Raw genomic sequence first — 21,364 nt, forward strand, 5'->3', positions numbered from 1 at the left:
ACTTTGGGATTCCTCAATTACACCTAGTTTTAGCATTTTTTTAACCTCTAAACTTATAGCCTTTCTTTTGGCCTCTGGGATTCGGTACGGTTTAAGGTTAACTCGGACCCCCGGTTCAGAGACTAGGTCATGTTCAATTACGCTAGTTCTACCTGGCCGTATAGAGAAGATTTCTTTGTTTCTTTTCACTAAATTCTGAACCTCTCGTTTCTGATGAACAGACAGGGTTTCAGCTATGCTAACCTCTGGGTCAGTTTCTTGATTCTCTGACGGACCTGGGGGTACTAGGGTTAACAAGACTTCTCTATCTTTCCAGGGCTTGAGTAGGTTTATATGGTAAATTTGCTCAGGTTTCCTCCTACCTGGCTGTCTTACCTTATAATTTACTTCTCCCACTCTTTCCAAGACCTCATATGGCCCATGCCATTTAGCAAGGACTTTACTCTCCACGGTGGGAACCAGAACTAGTACCCTATCACCTGGAGAAAAAATTCTGACCCTAGCACCCTTATTATATGTATTCCTCTGTGCTTCTTGAGCTTTCTCCATGTGTTCCCTCACTATGGGTAGGACTGCAGCAATGCGGTCCTGCATCTGGGCAACATGCTCTATTACACTTCTGTAAGGGGTAACCTCGTGTTCCCAAGTCTCTTTGGCTACACTGGCGACACACTTTATTCGAGCTCGGCTAGTCCCACGAATTCGGGTATACCCGGGTGTATTGAGGTTTGTGACTGTTTTCTGCCCGAGTACATTGAGTTATTTTCCAAGCAGGGATTGAAGCATTTTATTCCCGCTGGCTGCAATACTGCACAGTATATATATATAAACTGCATTACAATTCATGAATTTATGCCATCTGGTAGACACGCGAAGCATTGCAGCCTATTAAATCCTAATCATTATCATTTAACAGATCAGCCGCCCATCAGCCAGGCATGAACCCAGGCTGGGAAGGCAAATGCAACGGGGCTTGTCAGAGGTTAGGAGTGGCGCATTCCAGGTATCTGCCAGGTACATACCGGGTATTTGCTCGAATAAAGTGTGTCGGTGCAGTATATCCAGTAAGCCCCTTATGTGTCGGCCATACAATAGTTCAAACGGGGAGAAGCCTGTGGATGATTGGGGAACTTCCCTAATGGCAAATAACAGGTACGGTAACAAACAATCCCAGTTTTTCCCATCTTTATCAACCGCCCGCCGTAACATGCTCTTTAAGGTTTTATTGAACCTTTCCACTAAACCATCTGTTTGTGGATGATAGACTGAGGTTCTGAGATGCTTGATTTTTAGGAGTTTACATAGCTCTTTCGTTACTTGGGACATAAATGGTGTTCCCTGGTCAGATAGAATCTCTTTAGGAATCCCGACCCGGGAAAACAGAACTACTAACTCTTTTGCTATGTTTTTAGCTGAGGTGCTACGTAGGGGAACTGCCTCCGGATATCGGGTGGCATAATCTAATATTACCAATATATGCTGATGTCCCCTAGCAGACTTTATTAGGGGTCCTACTAGATCCATAGCAATCCGGTCAAATGGTACCTCTATTATGGGAAGGGGTACCAATGGGCTGCGGTACGCCTTGAACGGGGCGGTGATCTGACATTCTGGGCATGAGGAACAATAATTCGTAATTTCTGCCAGAACCCCAGGCCAATAGAAGCTTCGGAGAACCTTTTCTTTTGTCTTTTCCACCCCTAGGTGTCCCCCCAATGGATGACTATGTGCGAGGTGTAATACTACGTTACGGAATGTCCGTGGTACCAACAATTGTTTAGTTGTAACTGATTTCCTTTTATCAACCCGATATACTAGGTCGTTCTCTACCTCGAAGTAGGGGTAAGCAAGTGACCTATCTGGTTGGCCAGGAGTACTATTCTGGTCCCGTATATTTCCCCTTGCTACCGCTAATGTGGGGTCCTCCCACTGGGCCTTCTTAAAACTCCCAGGACTGACCTCTAGGTCAGCGAGGGTCTTATCCGGTTCTGGGGTGGTAAGTGTCTGCTCAACATCTTGATTTGGGGTATTCCCTACCAAAGTAGTGATGGGGAAGGGAATTTTACAGCACTCCTCCTTTTCCCCCTTCTTATTTGGGCCCTCGTCAACCTCCATTTCTGAAAAAGGGAAAGGATTTGTTTCTTCTAATACTTCGTTATGGTCCGCTATTGAACTCTGGGCGCTATTCTGAACGGGGGACCACATTTTTAGAAAATGGGGAAAGTCAGTCCCTATTAACACATCATGTGCCAGTTTGGGTACAATACCCACCTTGAAATCTAAAGAACCAAACTCTGTTTCAAAAAAAACATCAACAGTGGAATATTCATGATTATCCCCATGTATACAACAAATTGCCACTCTTTGTGAACTGTTTCCCTGTTTCTTCTTAATGGGCAAGAGGTATTCGGACACTAGTGTGACCATGCTCCCAGAGTCAAGAAGTGCCCGAACCCTCTTACCATTAACCTTTACAAATGCCCACAGATGGTTATTCAAGGGGTCCTCTGGGCTAGGGCCCATACATTGGGACAACAGCGAATAAGGTTCCACGCTGTTGCATTGCATGGGCTCATCATTTAGTGGGCAGATTTTTGCTGTGTGGCCCCTCTCATGACAATTTACACATTTAGGTACATAGTCTGTGTCCCACTTAGAGCCTTTTCCCGGCTCCCCATGTTGGCTATTGCCCTTAGTGTGCGAACCACTGTTGCTGGTGCTGCGTGAAGGTGGTCGCCGCTCTTCAGCGCCCCTTAACCCCGGTACCCTTTTACCGTCTCTGGAAGAGTCCTGGAACCTCGGGTAGTGGGGTTGCTCCACGACTGTGGGTTGCGGGTGCTCTTCTGCTGCATTGTACCTTTCTACGAGGGCCACAAGCTCATCCGCATTGTGGGGGTCACTCCGACTGACCCAACGGCGTAAGGCAGAGGGAAGTTTCCTCAAGAACTGGTCCATGACCAACCGTTCCACGATGTGGCTGGCTGAGTTGATCTCGGGTTGTAGCCACTTCCGGGCGAGGTGGATGAGGTCATACATCTGGCTTCGGGTGGCTTTATCCATCGTGAAGGACCATGCGTGAAACCTTTGGGCGCGAACAGCCGTGGTTACGCCGAGGCGGGCGAGGATCTCGAACTTCAATTTTGCATAGACGTTAGCTTCGGCTGGCTCTAGATCAAAGTAAGCCTTCTGGGGTTCGCCGCTTAGGAAGGGTGCGATTAGACCAGCCCACTCAGCTTCTGGCCATCCCTCTCTCTGTGCCGTGCGTTCAAACGTGAGAAGATAGGCTTCCACATCATCCGAGGGTCCCATCTTCTGAAGGTAGTGGCTTGCCCTGGTCATTTTCGGAACTGGGGCTGCCGCTGCCAGTGGAAGGTTACTGATAGTCCCCCTCAGGATCTCGATTTCCTGCTGTAAGCCCTGAGCGAACCGCTGTTGCTCCTCTCTCAGCAAGCGGTTTGTCTCTTGCTGGTTTGCATTCGCGTTTTGCAGGGCTTCATTCGTCTGTTGCTGGTTTGCATTCGCCTGTTGCTGGTTGGCATTCGCCTGTTGCTGGTTGGCATTAATCTCTTGCTGGGCTATTAGCAGCTGTTGCTGGGCTGCATTCGTCTGCTGCTGGTTTGCATTAGTTTCTTGCTGGGCTATTAACAGCTGTTGCTGGGTTTCATTCACGTCTTTCTGGGCAGCGACATTGCGTACCAGCGCACCCACCACGTCTTCCATCTTCTTTGCAGAGGATGAAAAAACTTTTTTTTTTTTTTTTTCAAAGTTCTTCAACCCGCAGACCCCCTAGTGCTCTGCCCGCATTCTCCACCATATGTGACAAACGGCTTACTCCGGGGCTCCGTCGTTTGTCCGGGACTGTTTAGAACACGGTCTTTTAGGGTAGGTTAAATGATGAGGCGTCACGTACTGTTCCTTTAAACAGGCTATGCCTGGTTTATTCAGTCCCAGGCACTGAGACTGCCACAGTGCATACAACAGAAAACAGATCAAAACAAAAGCTGCTCACCTGAGCGATAACTTAACTTAGATATCCCTGACTCAGGGTTGGAAGTGGCTTTTCCACTTCCAACATCAAAACACGGTACTTTTGCAGTCTTACACAAATGAACAGAAAGATTGAACCTGTTTGGGGAAGAGGCTTCTCCCCTCTGTAGTTCAGCAGCCTTCCAGCCTCCTGGCTCTTGTGGGGAGACCAGAGCAAACAGGAAATCAGTCTTTCATACCTGATTCCTAATTAGCATGACAGGTGACAGAAATCAGGCAGCAGACAAACTCTGGTCTGGATCTCTCATCCCTCAGTTCCAGCGCTTGCCAAACTGTGGGATGGAGTGTATGTATTATAAGGCTGCACTCCCAGGCCAAACAGGATAGAAACTGTCTAGTATCCTGGGAGCCCTATATACGGAATTTATTACCATCCCCTGGTTTCTGTCACAATATATATACTGTATATATATATATAGTAATATCATTTTTTCCGTCTTTATCTTGTTCCTCATTCTGTGTACAGTACAGTAGTTCATTGAGAGAGGAGAGGTTTTGTGTACATCATTACTGCTGTTTATATACTGTACATTTGACTGTACAAGCAGATTAGACTGGACACAACACCCCACCTCCCCCCAGGCCACCCTTTTTCCTGAAACGACAAGAAAACAAAAAATAGTGCAGTTATGTGCATACTGTATTATGGCATTGTGTGATGTGTACTGTAGTACTACTATACATGGCTGGTGCTGCTTTCTCTGAAAAAAAAATTGAGCAGTTAGTAGGCAGTTACTATAGTACTGTCAAACTAGTCTACTGTATACTGGAACTACTGTATACTCTGACTGCTGTTAAATACTACAGTATGTACTGTAATCTGATGGCTGGTGCTGCTCTCTCTGTAAAGAAAAAACTGTAACTACTGTATACTCTGACTATTGGGAAAGAAAAAATCTGTGCCATACTTACCTGTATCATACTGTACTTACAATACTACAGCACAGTACTACTTTCCTGATGCTTGCCCATTACGCGCGATCACAATGGGCAACACAGTGGCAATATGGTCTATATATTTATTGCAGCGTTCCACGGTGAGTACATCGTTCCCAAAACTCATTATGCCTTTCAACAACTCGTCCTTTTTGGAGGGTTTCACCACTTTCCGGATATGGTCCTTCAGCTGATGCCAGACCATTTCGATCGGATTGAAGTCTGGCGATCTGTCATTGGAAAAAAAGGACAATTAGTTTAAGAGATACAGTACACAGTAAAAACAGTGGGGGAAAAAATGAGACACGGTCTACTGCACTTACTCCGCTGGCGTCTTCACCCAGTTGATACCGCTCTCAAGGATATGCGCTGTTGACGCGGTGTGCTTCGGATCGTTGTCCTGGTAGAAGCGGTGACCATTGGGGAACTCGCGTGTGATGTATTGCACTATCTCAGGGACAATGTTGTCTTGGAAGAAAGCTTTATTTATGATTCCTATAGCAACAAAAGAAAAGTGCTCAAAAAACTGCACAATAGTACAGTATAGTGCATACAGTAAGGCTACACTAGTAAAGTACAGTGCATAAGGCTACATTATAGTTGATATATTTTACCTTCAAAGATGACAACGCATCCTGGTCCACGCCTAGAGATGGCACCCCACACATGCAGCTTCACGGGGTGTTTTGGCCGCGGCTTCAAAGATATGCGGCCTTTTTTGTGGAATGCAAAGCTTGCAAATCTCTCCAGCGACACAGTAGACTCATCAGTGAAGATGCAATTCTGGAAAGTTTCCCCACTGTCGATCCATGCCTGGGCCTGGACCACTCTTTTGATTTTGTTTGCGTCCCGTATCATGGGGTACGCTCTGTAATGACAAGGAATAAATAATTTTAGCGGTACAGTTTCCTAAACAACACTTTTAGCTCCTGTACTGTCCAGTACTAACCTCACACGTCCATATTTCCATCCAATGCTGCGTCTCATTTTCTTTATGCTGGTCTCGGATACAGTGAGATTGTGCTTTTCCTGCAGAGTGTATTTGACCCTTAATGCACTCTTCTCATCATTCTCTTCACTAATTTTGTCCACCAGAAGAGTTGTCTCCCTACAATGTAAAGAAAATATATTATTTTATTAATATGCATCAATATAAAAATTATATATACTGTTGTAATATAAATATAAACATACAAAATATATATACTGTTGTAATATAAATATAAATATACAAAATATACACAGTATACTGTTGTAATATAAATATACAAAATATATATACTGTTGTAATATAAATATACAAAATATATACAGTATACTGTTGTAATATAAATAGAAACATACAAAATATATATACTGTTGAAATATAAATATACAAAATATACACAGTATACTGTTGTAATATAAATATACAAAATATATATACTGTTGTAATATAAATATACAAAATATATACAGTATACTGTTGTAATATAAATATACAAAATATATATACTGTTGTAATATAAATATAAATATACAAAATATATATACTGTTGTAATGTAAATATAAATATACAAAATATATATACTGTTGTAATATAAATATACAAAATATACACAGTATACTGTTGTAATATAAAAATACAAAATATATATACTGTTGTAATATAAATATAAACATACAAAATATATATACTGTTGTAATATAAATATAAATATACAAAATATATATACTGTTGTAATATAAATATACAAAATATATATACTGTTGTAATATAAATATACAAAATATTTTTGGATCTACATTTTTAAAAGTGTTATAAATATACTTACGCGTTAGTTACCCTTGGTGCCCTTTTGCGTTCTCTGTTTTTTCCGTGTGCATGATAGCTCACGGTGGTTGCTGGCACAACGAGGCTAGAAGTAGCTAACCAGCGTTGGATAGCAGCAATTCGGTGTCCGCTCGTGTACATCTCCTTAATTCGCATGCTGAGATCCTTGGAAATCTTTTTAACAACCATTGCTGCGAGTAGAAAGAAATACAAACACAAGAATGTATATTCGATGTTTAGTCGATGTGTATTCAATGTGCAGTGAATCCACAAAATGGATGGTGTATTTATACGGTAATGACTCACATTAGAGTACGCCCACTTTCAACACCTGTACCTCGCTGCCATGCATAAAAGGTTACACACTTTGCATAGCCCACCACTCGATGATCTTTATCTGAACTTGCCCTTGTCCAGATACTGCATTGTGCCACCTGCTTCCATGGAGCAACCCTGATTCTACGGACGCAGGAACCCACTCGCCTCTGCTGTGCCTGTCAGGCAGAAAAAGCGAAAGGCGGTTGCCATTTCCACACCAAGGCAAAAGCGACAGGCTAAGGCCAATAAAGAAAACCTTCTGCTGACCCCAAAGGCTAAGGGTTTTCATAGACGTCAGCCTTATTATGTCAAGAAGATATATGGTGATGTACTGTCAACGCAAAACGATTGGCAGCCAACCCATCGAACCCGCAGACCACTTCCTCACATATGCTTCGACGACTCTGCCTCCGCTGTCCCGGAAACCCACAGGCCATCTTCTCCGGTTCTGTCCGACGATGCTGCCGCCTCTTAAATCCACGGGTCACTTTCTCCTTTGCTCTTAGACGACTCTGCTTCTCGCCGGAAATCCAAAGGTCACTTTCTCCATCCCTCTTCGACGACGCTGCCACTTCTCCTCTACCGGATATCCACAGGTCACCACCTCCACCCTTCTTTGACGTCGCTGCCGTTTCTCTCCATGGAACCCCATCTCATCCTCCGTTGCACCCATCCACCCAGATTTCCACACGCCATGCACAAGAAGCAGCTCGTTAGACCGGATGCTGAATGGGATAACTGTGGATCTCCCCGGGAACTCTATTGTGCTAGCAAAGATAGATTTGCTTCTGGAGACCATGCTAAATGTGGAGCAACGGATGCTACATATGGATCAACGGATGGATCGACGGATGGAGAAGATAGAGGCTGACATAGCGGTTATACATCATTTGCTCGGTGTTAATGCCCCTGTTTCCCCGACGCTGGAGCAGGGGGGTGACATGGATGTGATGAATGGGACCTTCGACCCCCTTCCATCACCAAGCGCACCCCCTCCACCAGAAGACAGAAGATGTAGTGTACATGTATGCCGTTGAGGAGGACATGACAACCCCGTCAAGACCACGCAGGAGACAACACAGCTACCAAGACCGGAGGAAAGCTTTCTCCCAGACAACCTACCATCACCCGTCGCCTCAAGCACACCTGCTCCCAAAAGACCTACATTCGCTCGCATCGATACGGTGCCCGACATCACCCTGTGCGATCTGCCACCGGCGCTCAGGGAGAAGTATAGGGTGATGAGAACTGGTGCACCCCACAAGTACGCCTTGTTACTTTTTAAGCACCATGTTCCCTACTCGTTGTACTGCGACTGGGCCTTCAAAGTGAACTACGAAGGAAATCGCGTAAAAAAGGCGCTTCCTGCCAATTTAAGAAAGAACATTCTGGATGAAATGCGGCACTTTTATCCAATTACAGATCCTGTAAGGAAAGGCGTTCGAGACTGCATTAATGGCATTTTGCGCCATGCAAGGAATCGGCCATGGATGGACAATGTGGAGGACTTTCTGGTTTAATCACGGGAACTGTAAGACCATACTGTTGTGCTGAACTGTGCTGTACATGTTTTGACCTGCTGTATTTAAATAAAGGAGATATTTTGACCTGCTGTACTGTATTTAACTTACTGTTTTAACTTGCTGTACACACACAGGACCTGCACAATTCCAGTCCCTGAGGGCCGCAAACAGGCACGGGTTTCAAGGTTGTCCTGAAAACCGGGCCTGCCTGCTGCCCTCGACGACTGTAGTGGTGCAGGCCTGACTGACTGTTTTGTTCACCATCCCACTGTACTGTATACTGTATGTTTCTTTAATAAAGGAGATGTTGAGTTTTGTATACTGAATTTTATGAATAAAGATTTTTTTTAATCACAGGTAAGACCATACTGTTGTGCTGAACTGTATTGTACATGTTTTGACCTGCTGTACTTAAATAAAGGAGATTTTGTTGTGTGTTTTTTAACTTGTATTTATACAGAAATGTTTTAACTTGCTGTACACACACACAGGACCTGCACAATTCCAGTCCCTGAGGGCCGCAAACAGGCACGGTTTTCAAGGTTGTCCTGAAAACCGGGCCTGTCTGCTGCCCTTGAGGACTGTACTGGTGCAGACTGTTTTGCAGACCATCCCACTGTATATGTTTTGACTTTAATAAAGGAGATGTTGGGTTTTGTATATTTTATGAATAAAGAATTTGTTTTTAAAACATGTGACTGTAAACCATACTGACTGACTGTAAATGTTTTTACTTTCTATACATAAATAAATGTTTTCACTACTGTAGCAGTAAACCATACACCTGTTGATGTTTTGAATTGCTGTGCACTTAAAATGTTTCTACATTGTACAGTATTTGTAAATAAATGTTTTTGTACTTACTCCACCAATAAAAGAACATGTTTATTTGTTTTACATTGTTCCATTGGCTACTTTGCCACTGTAACAAAATACAGTGTTTCTAGAATGTCGAGGCATACTGTACTGCACTGTATACTGTAGGCATGCTCAGTATAAGAGTATCAAAAAAAATAGAAGACACATACTGTACTGTACTGTATGTACTGGCACTGTAATACATGTAGAATAAATGCATAGTTTTTATTTTTTCGGGTTTATTACACAGTATACAGTATATAAAAAAGTATTGTATACTGTACGGCCGGAAAACATCAGCATACTGTTTCAGGTACAGTATTCTATCCTAATCAATAACAACGGCCACTAAACTGTAGACTCCGGTCGGTACGTGGCTTTTTAAATCAGATTCAGCAATGTGCAGGCATTGTTACACAAAGCGATATTATCCATCGAAATCCCTCCATTAGCCGTTTTATTTTCTGAGGAAAAACAAAAAGAAAAGTTTTACTGTAATGGTCAGTCCCCTAAAGACGTTCCCAGCCAGTCCCACCAATAATTTTCTCGGGGGGCGTCTCCTGTTCACATGCGCATGCGCCTACCGTCGATGTAATGACACGCATATGCGCTTCAAGAAGGTTCCAATGCGCATGCGCCTAGCGTTCCACCAATTGTTCAGTATCTGCAGTACAGTACTGTAGAAGCCGCTCAGCCAATGATATTGCTTACAGGAGAATCGCTTGACTTTCGTATCGCACCGATATTGATACTGTATTGTGAAAATAAAAAAAACACAGAAAATAATACGGCAACAATACTAACAATACTCACCATATTATTTCCCATTCAGCTGGCGCCGGCGCCGGTCCACTGCCAGTCCAGTGTTCTTGATCATCCACGTCGATAGTTTGCAGCGGGACTAGTCCACCTGTAGTCAGCTGATGAGGCTGGAAATTGCTTAGGTACATGCAAGCTTGATCGAAACTGCACGCGAAATTCGACTCAGGCTCAGGGTTGTCACTGACGGTGGGACCGTTATCGGAAGACGGTGCCGGTGCATTGCTTGGCAGCGACTGTCGTTTCTTAGTTGGTTTTAACACGACCCTTCGCCTTTTGCTGTCTGCATGATCATAGATACAGGAAAAAGCCGGTGATACATACCAATACCCTCCAACAATTTGTGGCTCAATACGATAAAAACAGGGATCGCTATAACCTTTTCCTTATTGCACGCTTCCACGTATGAGGAGCTGGCGAAAATTTGTAAAAGTTATAGTTTTCAATAAAATACTGATAAATTTGAACAACTGTTGCCACCTTATCATCTGTTGCATTAATCGCGGCCCATATCAAATACGCGTAACTTCTGTCTGGTTTTTGGAAAACGGGCTGCACTTGAACACTCATGGCGGGCGGCAGGTCTCTGGAGAATACTGTAACCGACACTGGTCTTTGTCTTTCTTTAATATGAAAAGCCTAAATTGATACATTTTTGCAACCTCTTCCTTCAGTCTCAAGGCCAAGTTACAATAGCACACTGTGGTATCTTTTGTAAACGAAACACCTGCAAGTCGACACATTACTGAAGCGCATGCGCATTACAATTCATGAATATCTGCCATCTGGCGGACACGCGAAGAATTGCAACCTATTAAATCCGAACCATTCTCAATAAACGCATCAACCGTGCGTCAACCGCGCATGACCCGTGGCTGAGAACGCAAAATGAATGCGGCATGCTCCAGGTGAAGTGCGTCGCATTCCAGGAAAAAGCCAGGGAAAAACCGGCGATGTGTTAGACTCAGATGAGCCGCAGCAGTAAATACCAATTGAAACTAAGAAATTACTATATCTACATAAAAGGCATAATTAATCTAACTATTACTAAATGCTGGATGTATTATGAATATCTCTAAAATAGAGTTAATTTAACTAATAATTAAACAGCTGATGTAAATAAAAAAGAAAAAACTATTTCTTGACATAAAAATAATAAAATTGATAATAGAATTAACACGGATGATGGCATAAATGAAAACAGGAATAATGCATATACAAGAAAATAAAGGAATCTTATTTGAGGAATGGGGCAAGTTCTATTAATTCATTAAGCCCGCCAGGCGATTTACTCCCTAATGTAAAGATCCAATATAGTTCTCTTTGCAAGAGTTTCAAATCAAAGATCTCTTGCAACTACTTCCACCCCCCTAAAACGTAGTGCATTACTTTTCCCTTGGTGGTGGGTCAAAAAATGCTGGGATAAATTATGAATTTTCTTCCCTTTATCTAAGTTACATTGAGCATTTTTGATCCCATTGATATGTTCACCAATTCTAGTTTTAAGTGATCTGATGGTTTTCCTTACATATCTTAAATTGCATGGACAATTAATTACATACACCACAAAGGATGTGTGGCAACTAATGAAATCATTAATGGGATGTTCTTTATTTTTAGTGTCACTGTAGGCGGACGCTCACAGAGGTATGCAAGGGAGTCTGGTTATAGTGAAATTAAATAAGGCTTTTTATTGCGCCTGTTTCCTTAACATCAGGAAACCATCCAAACAAGGGGTAAACAAAGCTTCCATTCACTTGGGAGTATTTCTAGTGAAATATTACTGTATGCAGTCCACACTCCCTTTAGATAAGCATGTCTCCCAGCCCCAAACATATACTGTAGCATGAAAATAAGCAGATATATAAAGTCACATAAATGAAAGTCTTATCTGTTCCTTGTGGTTTGGAGGGAAAATCTTCTCTGTTCCTGCGTTGCTACCTTTCCTCAGGTTTTGTCAGCATTCAGGTTTAGAAGTTTCCCCTGTGTCTTGAAAGCAGCTCTGCTGTTTCTTCTGGCAGGGCTCAAGACAAGTTGTGAGAGTCAAGGACAATCCCTGCTCTGTCTCCAAGTTCAGCTCAGGTGTGAGCTAAGGAGTCTCTCTTCCTGTCTCAAAAGACAAGCTTTTCTAAGCAATCTAATCAGGCAGGTGGTGTTTGTTAATTGACTACCAGCAATTAACCACCACACTGCTGGATTAGAGGCACATTACCTGAACAGGGATAACTCCCCTGTTACAGTCACATATACTTTTATCTCGTGACATATATGCACACATCACACATTTGCCACAAACAAAATTCCCTTCAGGTTTTTGAAGGAAGTTACCACAAGGATACGCCCTTTCCTCTGTTGTTCGACTGCAAAAACTCTGACACAGACCCTCATTCTCTTCCGTATCGACTACTGCAACCTCCTGCTGTCCGGCCTTCCTTCCTCTCATCTGTCTCCCCTACAATCTATCCTAAATACTGCTGCCAGAATCACTCTACTCTTTCCTAAATCTGTCTGTCTCCCCTGCTGAAATCTCTATGCTTACTTCCTATCAAATCCTGCATCTCACTCACAATTCTCCTCCTCACTTTTAAAGCTTTACACTCTTCTGCTTCTCCTTACATCGCAGCCCCAATTTATCACTATACACCATTCCGGCTCTTGCGTTCTGCTCAAGGTTGTCTTCCCTGTACTCCTTTTATATCTAAAGCCCTCTCATGCCTTAAACCTTTCTGATTGACTGCCCCACACCTCTGGAATACCATTCCTCTCAACATCCGACAAGCACCCTCTTTATCAACCTTTAAGACCCAACTCAAAATACACCTTCTTAAGGAAGCATATGAGTAGCTCTGAGAGTGATAGTTTTTCACCATATACATAAACCTTGGCCCTATGCAGACGCACTTACCAGAACGCCCTCCTTCTGTCTCAATACGTCCTTCCTACCAACCAATTAGATTGTAAGCTCTTCGGAACACAGACTCCCTTTCCAAAATGTTACTGTTATGTCTGAAGCACTTCTCCACTTTATGTGTTATATTTATTATTTGTTATTTATATGATTGTCACGTGTATTACTGCTGTGAAGAACTATGTACATTAATGGTGCTCTATAAATAAAGACATACAATACATATTTATTTATAAAATATTTTACCAGGAAGTAATACATTGAGAGTTACCTCTCGTTTTCAAGTATGTCCTGGGCACAGAGTTAAGACAAATAATACATGATTACAAATACAGTTAAATAAATGAACAGGGTATACATTATATACAAGACATTGCATGCACTGTTAAAGAAAATATATATTATAGGCGTATGAAACAGATACAGACCAGATTAAAATGTGAGACAGCCTTAGATTTGAAAGAACTTAAACTGGTGGTGGCAGTGAGAGTCTCCGGTAGGTTGTTCCAGTTTTGGGGTGCACGGTAAGAGAACATTGCTCAAAATCAAGAGGGGGAGGGGAAGAGAGAAGGGAAAGCTCCTGCATCAGCTAAAGTATGATGTACGAGTAATAAACAAGTCAATAAAACCGAACACCGGTGCAAAAGGGGACTGGAGTAATAACAGATAAACGAAACAAAAGGTTCCCCCTTGAATGCACTCGGGTCGATGAGTGAGAATGATATGGTGAATATATTGAAAACCTTTAATCACGTATATAGTCATAAAAATTACTTGTAAAGAAGGGCATGGTACAAGAAGTCCAGGGCCAGCCCTTAATGACACACCAAAGTATCTTCCTAAACAATTACATATGGAAGATAATGCAAAGTATAATACATCAACTAACTGTGGGCCAAATAGCAAGATAATTCACATATTAAAACCTTCAGAATAGGGTACTCAATCATGAGTCAGATGCCCTTATTACTAAATAATCAACAGTCTACGTGTATTGGAGGCTGCTGATACTGGGTCTGAAGGGGTGAAAGACTTGAAACAATAAAGTCAAAAAATACAAAGACCTACATAGTATAAATGGCCAAGCCAGGATGTAAATCTAAACGAAAAGACATGAAAAACACACAAATAATACAAACTGAACAGTGTATGAAGTAAACATACTAACACACGCGTGACGTAATAACTAAGTAAATAAACGTACTGAACAGTGGGGACTGACTACCTAGTGTGTATATATAGATTTCTGTGAAGGGCAGGCACAAAATGTGCGATATTAATGCCCTGAGGCACGGTTCAGTGACCGTATCAAATTATGGCCTCTGAAACACAATAGTATGTGCACCGAAATCAAAATCATATACATAGTAGGCTACCTGCAACATATCAGACATTAGTGATTAATAAACGTACTTATGAGTAAGGGAGAAATACCTGGTGTGTATTTGTGGATTGTGGAGAAGGGCAAGCACAAAATGTGCATTATTAAATGCCCTGAGGCACGGTTCAGTGACCGTATCCAGTTAGGCCTCTGCAACACAATGATCTAATGCATAAAAAATCATCACACACATTCTCCCTACCCATGACCGTTAGACAAGGAGTCTCATAGCAGATAAAACAAAGAATGCTACCTACTATGGTGACAGATAATACTAGTCACAGTGTGTACACAACGGTCAACGCAGTCTAATAATCACAGTAGGCTGTACAAAACCGTGCATAAATCATACCTGCATATAACACTAATAGTGATCTCAGCAGTAAAGCACAGCATGAAATGTCAAAGCTCTTAAATCAAATAGTACCCCCAACTTAATATGGATTGCATAATGGTGCCCCATAAAAGTATGGGATAACACAGTAATGCACAATCACGCGTTGGAACCCTATTCTGAAGGTTTTAATATGTGAATTATCTTGCTATTTGGCCCACAGTTAGTTGATGTATTATACTTTGCATTATCTTCCATATGTAATTGTTTAGGAAGATACTTTGGTGTGTCATTAAGGGCTGGCCCTGGACTTCTTGTATCATGCCCTTCTTTACAAGTAATTTTTATGACTATATACGTGATTAAAGGTTTTTAAGATATTCACCATATCATTCTCACTCATCGACCCGAGTGCATTCAAGGGGGAACCTTTTGTTTAGTTTATCTATCCCTATTGCTCCACAGTTTACGCTCTTGTTTCTTAGACTGATGCGGGAGTGCATTCCTCTCCTACCCTCCCTTCCCCTCTTACCCACAGTAGTATTATATGCCAATTATTGCAGTCAGGAAGGAATTTATTTTTCCCATTATGAGATATCATTGGATAATGTGTCACTGGGGTTTTTTGTTTGCCTTCCTCTGGATCAATATACTGTAATTACGGTTATAGGATAAAGTATCTGTCGTCTAAATTTGGCCTAGGTTAAACTTGATGGACGTATGTCTTTTTCCAACCTCATCTACTATGCAACTATGTAACAAGGACTAATTGTAGTAAAGTATAAATGTAATACAATAAATAAACTGTTATGTCAAAAACGAAGGTTGTTATTAGTTCTTATTAGGAATTTATTCCATATTTTTAAGTGGGGACGTGGCTAGGTGGCAAGTAGCTTTTTGGGTAATTTGTCAAGCCCTGGCCATAACCACCTCTCTTTTCTTTGACACTTCACTACTAAAGTAGTCATTTTTTTATTTGAAGGCATTATACATTACATAAGCCCTAACATCAGGAAATTATGTCAACACCTAATCGTGTGACATTTATTGGCAATCAATATATTATGTAATGACTCATTGTAAGGATTACTGAAGTACAGCCACTCCACGCATCCTCTCGGACACCACCGCGCACGTGCAGGGTGCCTATGGACCACATTCCTTACCAGACGCGCGGACTCTGGCTCCACCCCCGGATCGTGACACGTGTGCCACGCCCCCAAGCTCCGTGTCAAGATCCACTAGCTGCCAAACAGATACACCTGCTCATAGAAGCATTCATTAGCTGCACAAACAGCTGCACCTGCTCATAGATGCATTATTTAGCTGCACAAACAGCTACACCTGCTCGTTGAGCCCTGGACCTATCACAGCTACCGCGGAGGCCGTGCCCCCACTCCACCCCCCATGGGGGTTGGCTGATCCAGCCTATATATGCTCACCAATGTTATAGGCACATTGGCTGTGCATAGATTCTTGTTACTCTGTGTTTACCCTTGCTGTTCCTGCCTTGTCCCTGTCATGTTGCTTTGTTCCAGTTTGATCTTCTGTGCACCGAACCGGCTTGCTTTGACTACTCCAACCTCTGGCTCCTGATCTTGGCTTTCTCTGACTCCTCGCTTCTCTCTAATCCTGAACTCGAAAAAAGGTGGTGAATGACCTCCAATATTCCAATACTGAAACAATCATGTAGAGGTATATGGGAGAGTATACAGCCACTGTCCAAGTTCAACAAGGGAAGGGGTCTCAATGCAGGTAATATAAAGAAATAAAGTTAATGAATAAGGGGTGGCTTTGTGGTATGACTAAACCAACCGGAGGCCAAATTGCAGATAAAAGAACCAGAGGTACATAGTGATCTGACCGCAGACACACCACCTGTAAACTCAAATAATGTCCCAAGCTGCTGCCCTTAACCGATTAGTGTCCTGGCCATCCCATCAGCTAATCTGTGTAAGTAGAAGAAACCCCCGTAACCTGGATGATATGTGGGTACACAGCTGCTGAGACCAGGAAAGCAGGGCGCTCCTGCGCAAGGCTCTAACGGATGCCGCTACCGCTCTGCCGGCCGGTGCACGCACCAACTCCTCAGCCCGTCGATATGGATCACGAAGGGGCCGCGTCCAGGTAACGAACAGCTGCGCTCTGACTGGGGACCCGGCATGCAATGCGCTCCGGCACTTAGATCGTCTGGATACCGCCTCCGCTGGATACTGGTGATTAGCACCTGCTAATAGTCTGAGACCTCTGTGTGCTCCATTCGAAAGTAGTAAGCAAGGTAGAAAAAATAAATGGTCACTACTCCCTTGTACCGACACAAGCTTTGTAGATTAAAAAATAAATTTTATTACAAAAAAAGGCTGGAAATCATGGATAAGACCACTCTGACGCGTTTCATCCCGACATGGGACTTTATCAAAGAGTACATGTTCTCTGGTAACAGACATGTCTAAATAAGAGCAACCAAAATCTGATTGGACAACTATAAATAAGACTCAGCAGATAACAATGATAACATTAGGATAGAAACATAAATGATTGGTGACACATTAACACTGACTAGTCTGCAGAGAAAAAAAGGCCAAAAAATACATACATGCATAGATATAATAAATACACACAATAACAAAACAAAAATTAAAAACAAAGAATATGATGTCAAGCACTATAAATAAGTATATGCATAAACGTATAATCATGGAGAAAGATCATGGAAATATAAATAAAAATTAAAAATTAAAAATAAATACCTTAATGAATATAAAACAGTTTTTATGAAAAATAGATTGAATGAAAATGAAAAATATATATTATAATATCACATATAATAAACTATATTGAAATTAAATTGAAAAATATAACCAAATATACACAATCTGATAATACAAACTCAGTACCCCCCGTTCCCTCAATCATGAAGGAAATGTTTCAATTCCCAATCAGAATTGATCCCGAGGGGATGGAGAGTACTGAGAGTGTATATCCAGTACATCTCCTTTTTGTTCAATGTATTCTCCCTATTACCACCCCTGGGGTTACGGGGTACATGTTCAATGGCAGAAAAGGAGACATTTCCAATGCCCCCCCTAGGGCACTGGGAGAAGTGTCTGGACACTGGATGAACTAAATCCTTCTTCCTAATTAGACGAGTATGTTCAGCTATTCGTAGCTTAAGAGGTCTAATAGTGCGACCCACATATCTGTGGCCACGTGCACAAAAAAGAACATAAACAACGAAACTTGTATTACAGTTAAGAAAATTCCTAATATAATACTTCTTAGCACCATTAGCATAGGTTATAAATTTAGCAGGTAATGCATATTGACACATAGAGCAATTGGCAAAGCTAAAAAAAAACTTTTGGTATAGTTGTAACATTAGGAAGACTTAAATTAGAGTCACAAAGACTTGGTGATAGGTGAGAGGCCAAAGTTTTAGCCTTACGAAAAGTGAATCTAGGTTCGCTTTGCAATAAAGTACAAATATCATCATCCAATAAAGTGTATGCCAATGTTGGGATACAATTTTTGAAATTTGAGATGATTGTGAACTATAGGTAGTTATGAAAAATGGACTCTGTGTAGTATTGTATGATGGCATTTTTGATCTTTTAGACTTAGATCCAATTTTCCGAATAAGGACATCTCTATCCGTAGTGTCAGCTTTAACAAAAGCTGCCTGTATGTCTTTTGTAGAGTAGCCCCTAGCCAAAAATCTGTCAGACATTTCTTTAGACCTTGACAGAAAAATATCGTTATTAGAGCAACGTCTCTTCAATCTCATAAATTGAGATCCAGGAATATTCCTAATCAATGAGCGGGGGTGACAACTCCATGCATTGAGAAGCATATTCCTGGAATTCTCTTTCCGATAAATATCAGTCTGGATATTCATATCACTGTCAATGTACAGGGTCAAATCTAAATAATGAATGTGATTAATATTGTGCTCAAAAGTGAATCTAATATTATAATCATTTGTGTTTAGGTATTGAACAAAAGAAAATAAAGAGTGCTCATCACCTTTCCCAATTAGAATCAAATCGTCAATATATCTCTTAAAAAAGAAGATATTATGACGAAAAGAATTATTAATGTGATAAATAAAATGTGACTCCCAAAAACCCATAAACAAATTGGTGTATGAAGGTGCAAAACTCGTGCCCATAGCAGTGCCCAATTTCTGTAAACAAAAACGTGAATCAAATAGAAAGTAATTATGAGTGAGTAAAAAGAATATAGATTCTTCTAAAAAAGTGCAATGTGAAATAGATAATTTGGATAAAGCAAGAAAGTGTCGTGTGGCTTTAAGACCGTGCTTATGATCAATAATTGAATAGAGGGAGGTCACATCTAATGTGACCCACCTATATTCTTTATGCCATTTGAAATCCTGTAAATTGAGAAGGAGATCCCCTGAATCCCTAATGAAGGAAGGAAGTTGAAAGACCAGGGGCTGTAAAAACTTATCCACATACCGCGATAACCCATCTCCCAAAGATCCAATGCTCGCCACTATAGGTCGTCCAGGAGGGTCGACTAGCGATTTATGGATCTTTTGGGAGATGGTGGAATACCGGAATCACGGAATGTGGACAGTTAAGAAACTCACATTCCTTGTGACTAATAACATTTAGAATTCTCATTGGGAGATGTGGTTGTAGTTTGTTTTGATTTATACTGTAAAAGAGTTGATCGATCTACTAATTCAATTTCTGATATGATTTGATCTAAATGTTTTGATGAATATTTTCTATTAATAAATTTGTTCTTGAGATCTTGTGCCTGTGTTTGAAATGCATCTACTGTGGAACTATTTCTCTTGAGTCTGATAAATTGTCCTTTGGGAATGTTATCGATCCACGCAGGGTTGTGATGACTATTGGCATGTAAATAATTATTGGCTTGAACTTTCTTAAAATGAGTTTTGGTATGTAATGTGTTATTATTGATATAGATAACCAAATCTAAAAATTCTATGGAAATGTTGCTAGATACAAATGAAAATTTCAAATTAAATAAATTATTATTGATGTAATCTTGGAATAGCTCTAGCTGCTGTAATGAACCGGACCAAATGAAAAAAATATCGTCGATGTAGCGCCGCCATAGTACCAAGTCTGCTCCAAAAGGGCAGCTGGACCAGATGAATTTATTTTCCCAGCAACCCATAAATAAATTAGCATAGCTAGGAGCAAACCTGGTACCCATGGCGGTGCCACATATCTGCAAAAAATATGAATCATTAAAATTAAAAAAATTATGTGAAAGAATAAATTGTATACCAGAAATAAGAAATTATTTAAATGCTGGTGAAACTGAAGGGTCATTGTCTAAGACGTGGCCAATAGCATCACAACCCTGTACGTGGTCGATAACAGTATATAATGACGTGACGTCACCTGTAACTAAATAATAATGCGGTTGCCATTGAATGACATTGAGGGTCTGCAATATGTGGGTGGTATCCCTAAGGTATGACGGAAGTTTGGTAACGTAGGGTTGTAAGTGGTGGTCTATGAATAATGACAGATGTGATGTAAGTGACCTGATGCCCCTATATAATCGGGCGTCCCGGTGGCTGTAGTAAATTTTTGTGAATGTTGGGGATTATATAAAAGATGGGAATAATAGGGTACTGATTATATAAAAACTCAAATTCCTGTTTGGTGATGATATTCTGATCTAGACCTGTATTTAGATAGTATAACAATTGTCGTTGATATGTAACAGTGGGGTTGGCGGGAAGAGGTTGGTAGGTGGACCTATCTCCAAGAATACGCATTGATTCCTGGATATAGTAGGATTTGTCCATGATCACCAACCCTCCCCCTTTTTCGTCAGGTTTAATTACAATCGAACCATTCTCTCCAAGTGCACATAACAAATTCTTCTCTTCTATATTGAGATTATGTTTTTTTAGTTTGTAGTTCCGACTTTGTTGCTCCAAATCGTCTGTGACCATTTGTGCAAAAGTATTAACAAATGGACCATTTATAAATTTTGCGCAGACCGAACTGGAGATGGAGGCAAACATCACAGACCGTAGAGGGCTGCTCCTGTGCACACAGGAGAGCTCCACGCCCAAACGCAGACGCCTGAGACAGGAGAGCTCCACGCCCAAACACAGATGCCAGAGCCAGCAGCTGGTCATCCAAAAGAGTGGATACTCTTTAAATTATCCACTGCCTGATACCTCCTTGCCTCTGGTAAGCAGGTACTTTCTCCTGAGCATGAGTGTCCTGTCAGGACCTTTTTATATGTATTTTATTCATGATATGTCTTAATTAAATGTGTTTATATTGCTAATTGTCACCTGTTGTTCTCAGCGTTTGTCTAGTACTTAGTGTGTGTTATATGTTGGTTTATTGTTTGTTGCAGTATTATGCTATGATCTTTTTATCTTTTCATGTACATATCACCACG

The 21,364-nt window shown here is 41.3% G+C and overlaps 1 protein-coding gene across 3 annotated transcripts in view; it reads left to right on the forward strand.

Moving 5' to 3' along the window:
• The window catches only part of PHF11 (PHD finger protein 11), a 175,048-nt gene that overhangs the window by 58,879 nt on the left and 94,805 nt on the right, over positions 1 to 21,364 (forward strand). For 2 of the 3 annotated variants that reach the window (XM_075591937.1, XM_075591938.1), the window contains exon 3: positions 20,950 to 21,147. The exons of the other annotated variant lie outside the window; for it this stretch is intronic. In XM_075591937.1, coding sequence (XP_075448052.1) covers positions 20,950 to 21,147 — 198 coding nt within the window. The remainder of the gene's footprint in view (positions 1 to 20,949; positions 21,148 to 21,364) is intronic. 3 annotated transcript variants of the gene reach the window in all.

This window comes from Ascaphus truei, chromosome 3 (assembly GCF_040206685.1).
Source record: "Ascaphus truei isolate aAscTru1 chromosome 3, aAscTru1.hap1, whole genome shotgun sequence".
Taxonomy (NCBI): domain Eukaryota; kingdom Metazoa; phylum Chordata; class Amphibia; order Anura; family Ascaphidae; genus Ascaphus; species Ascaphus truei.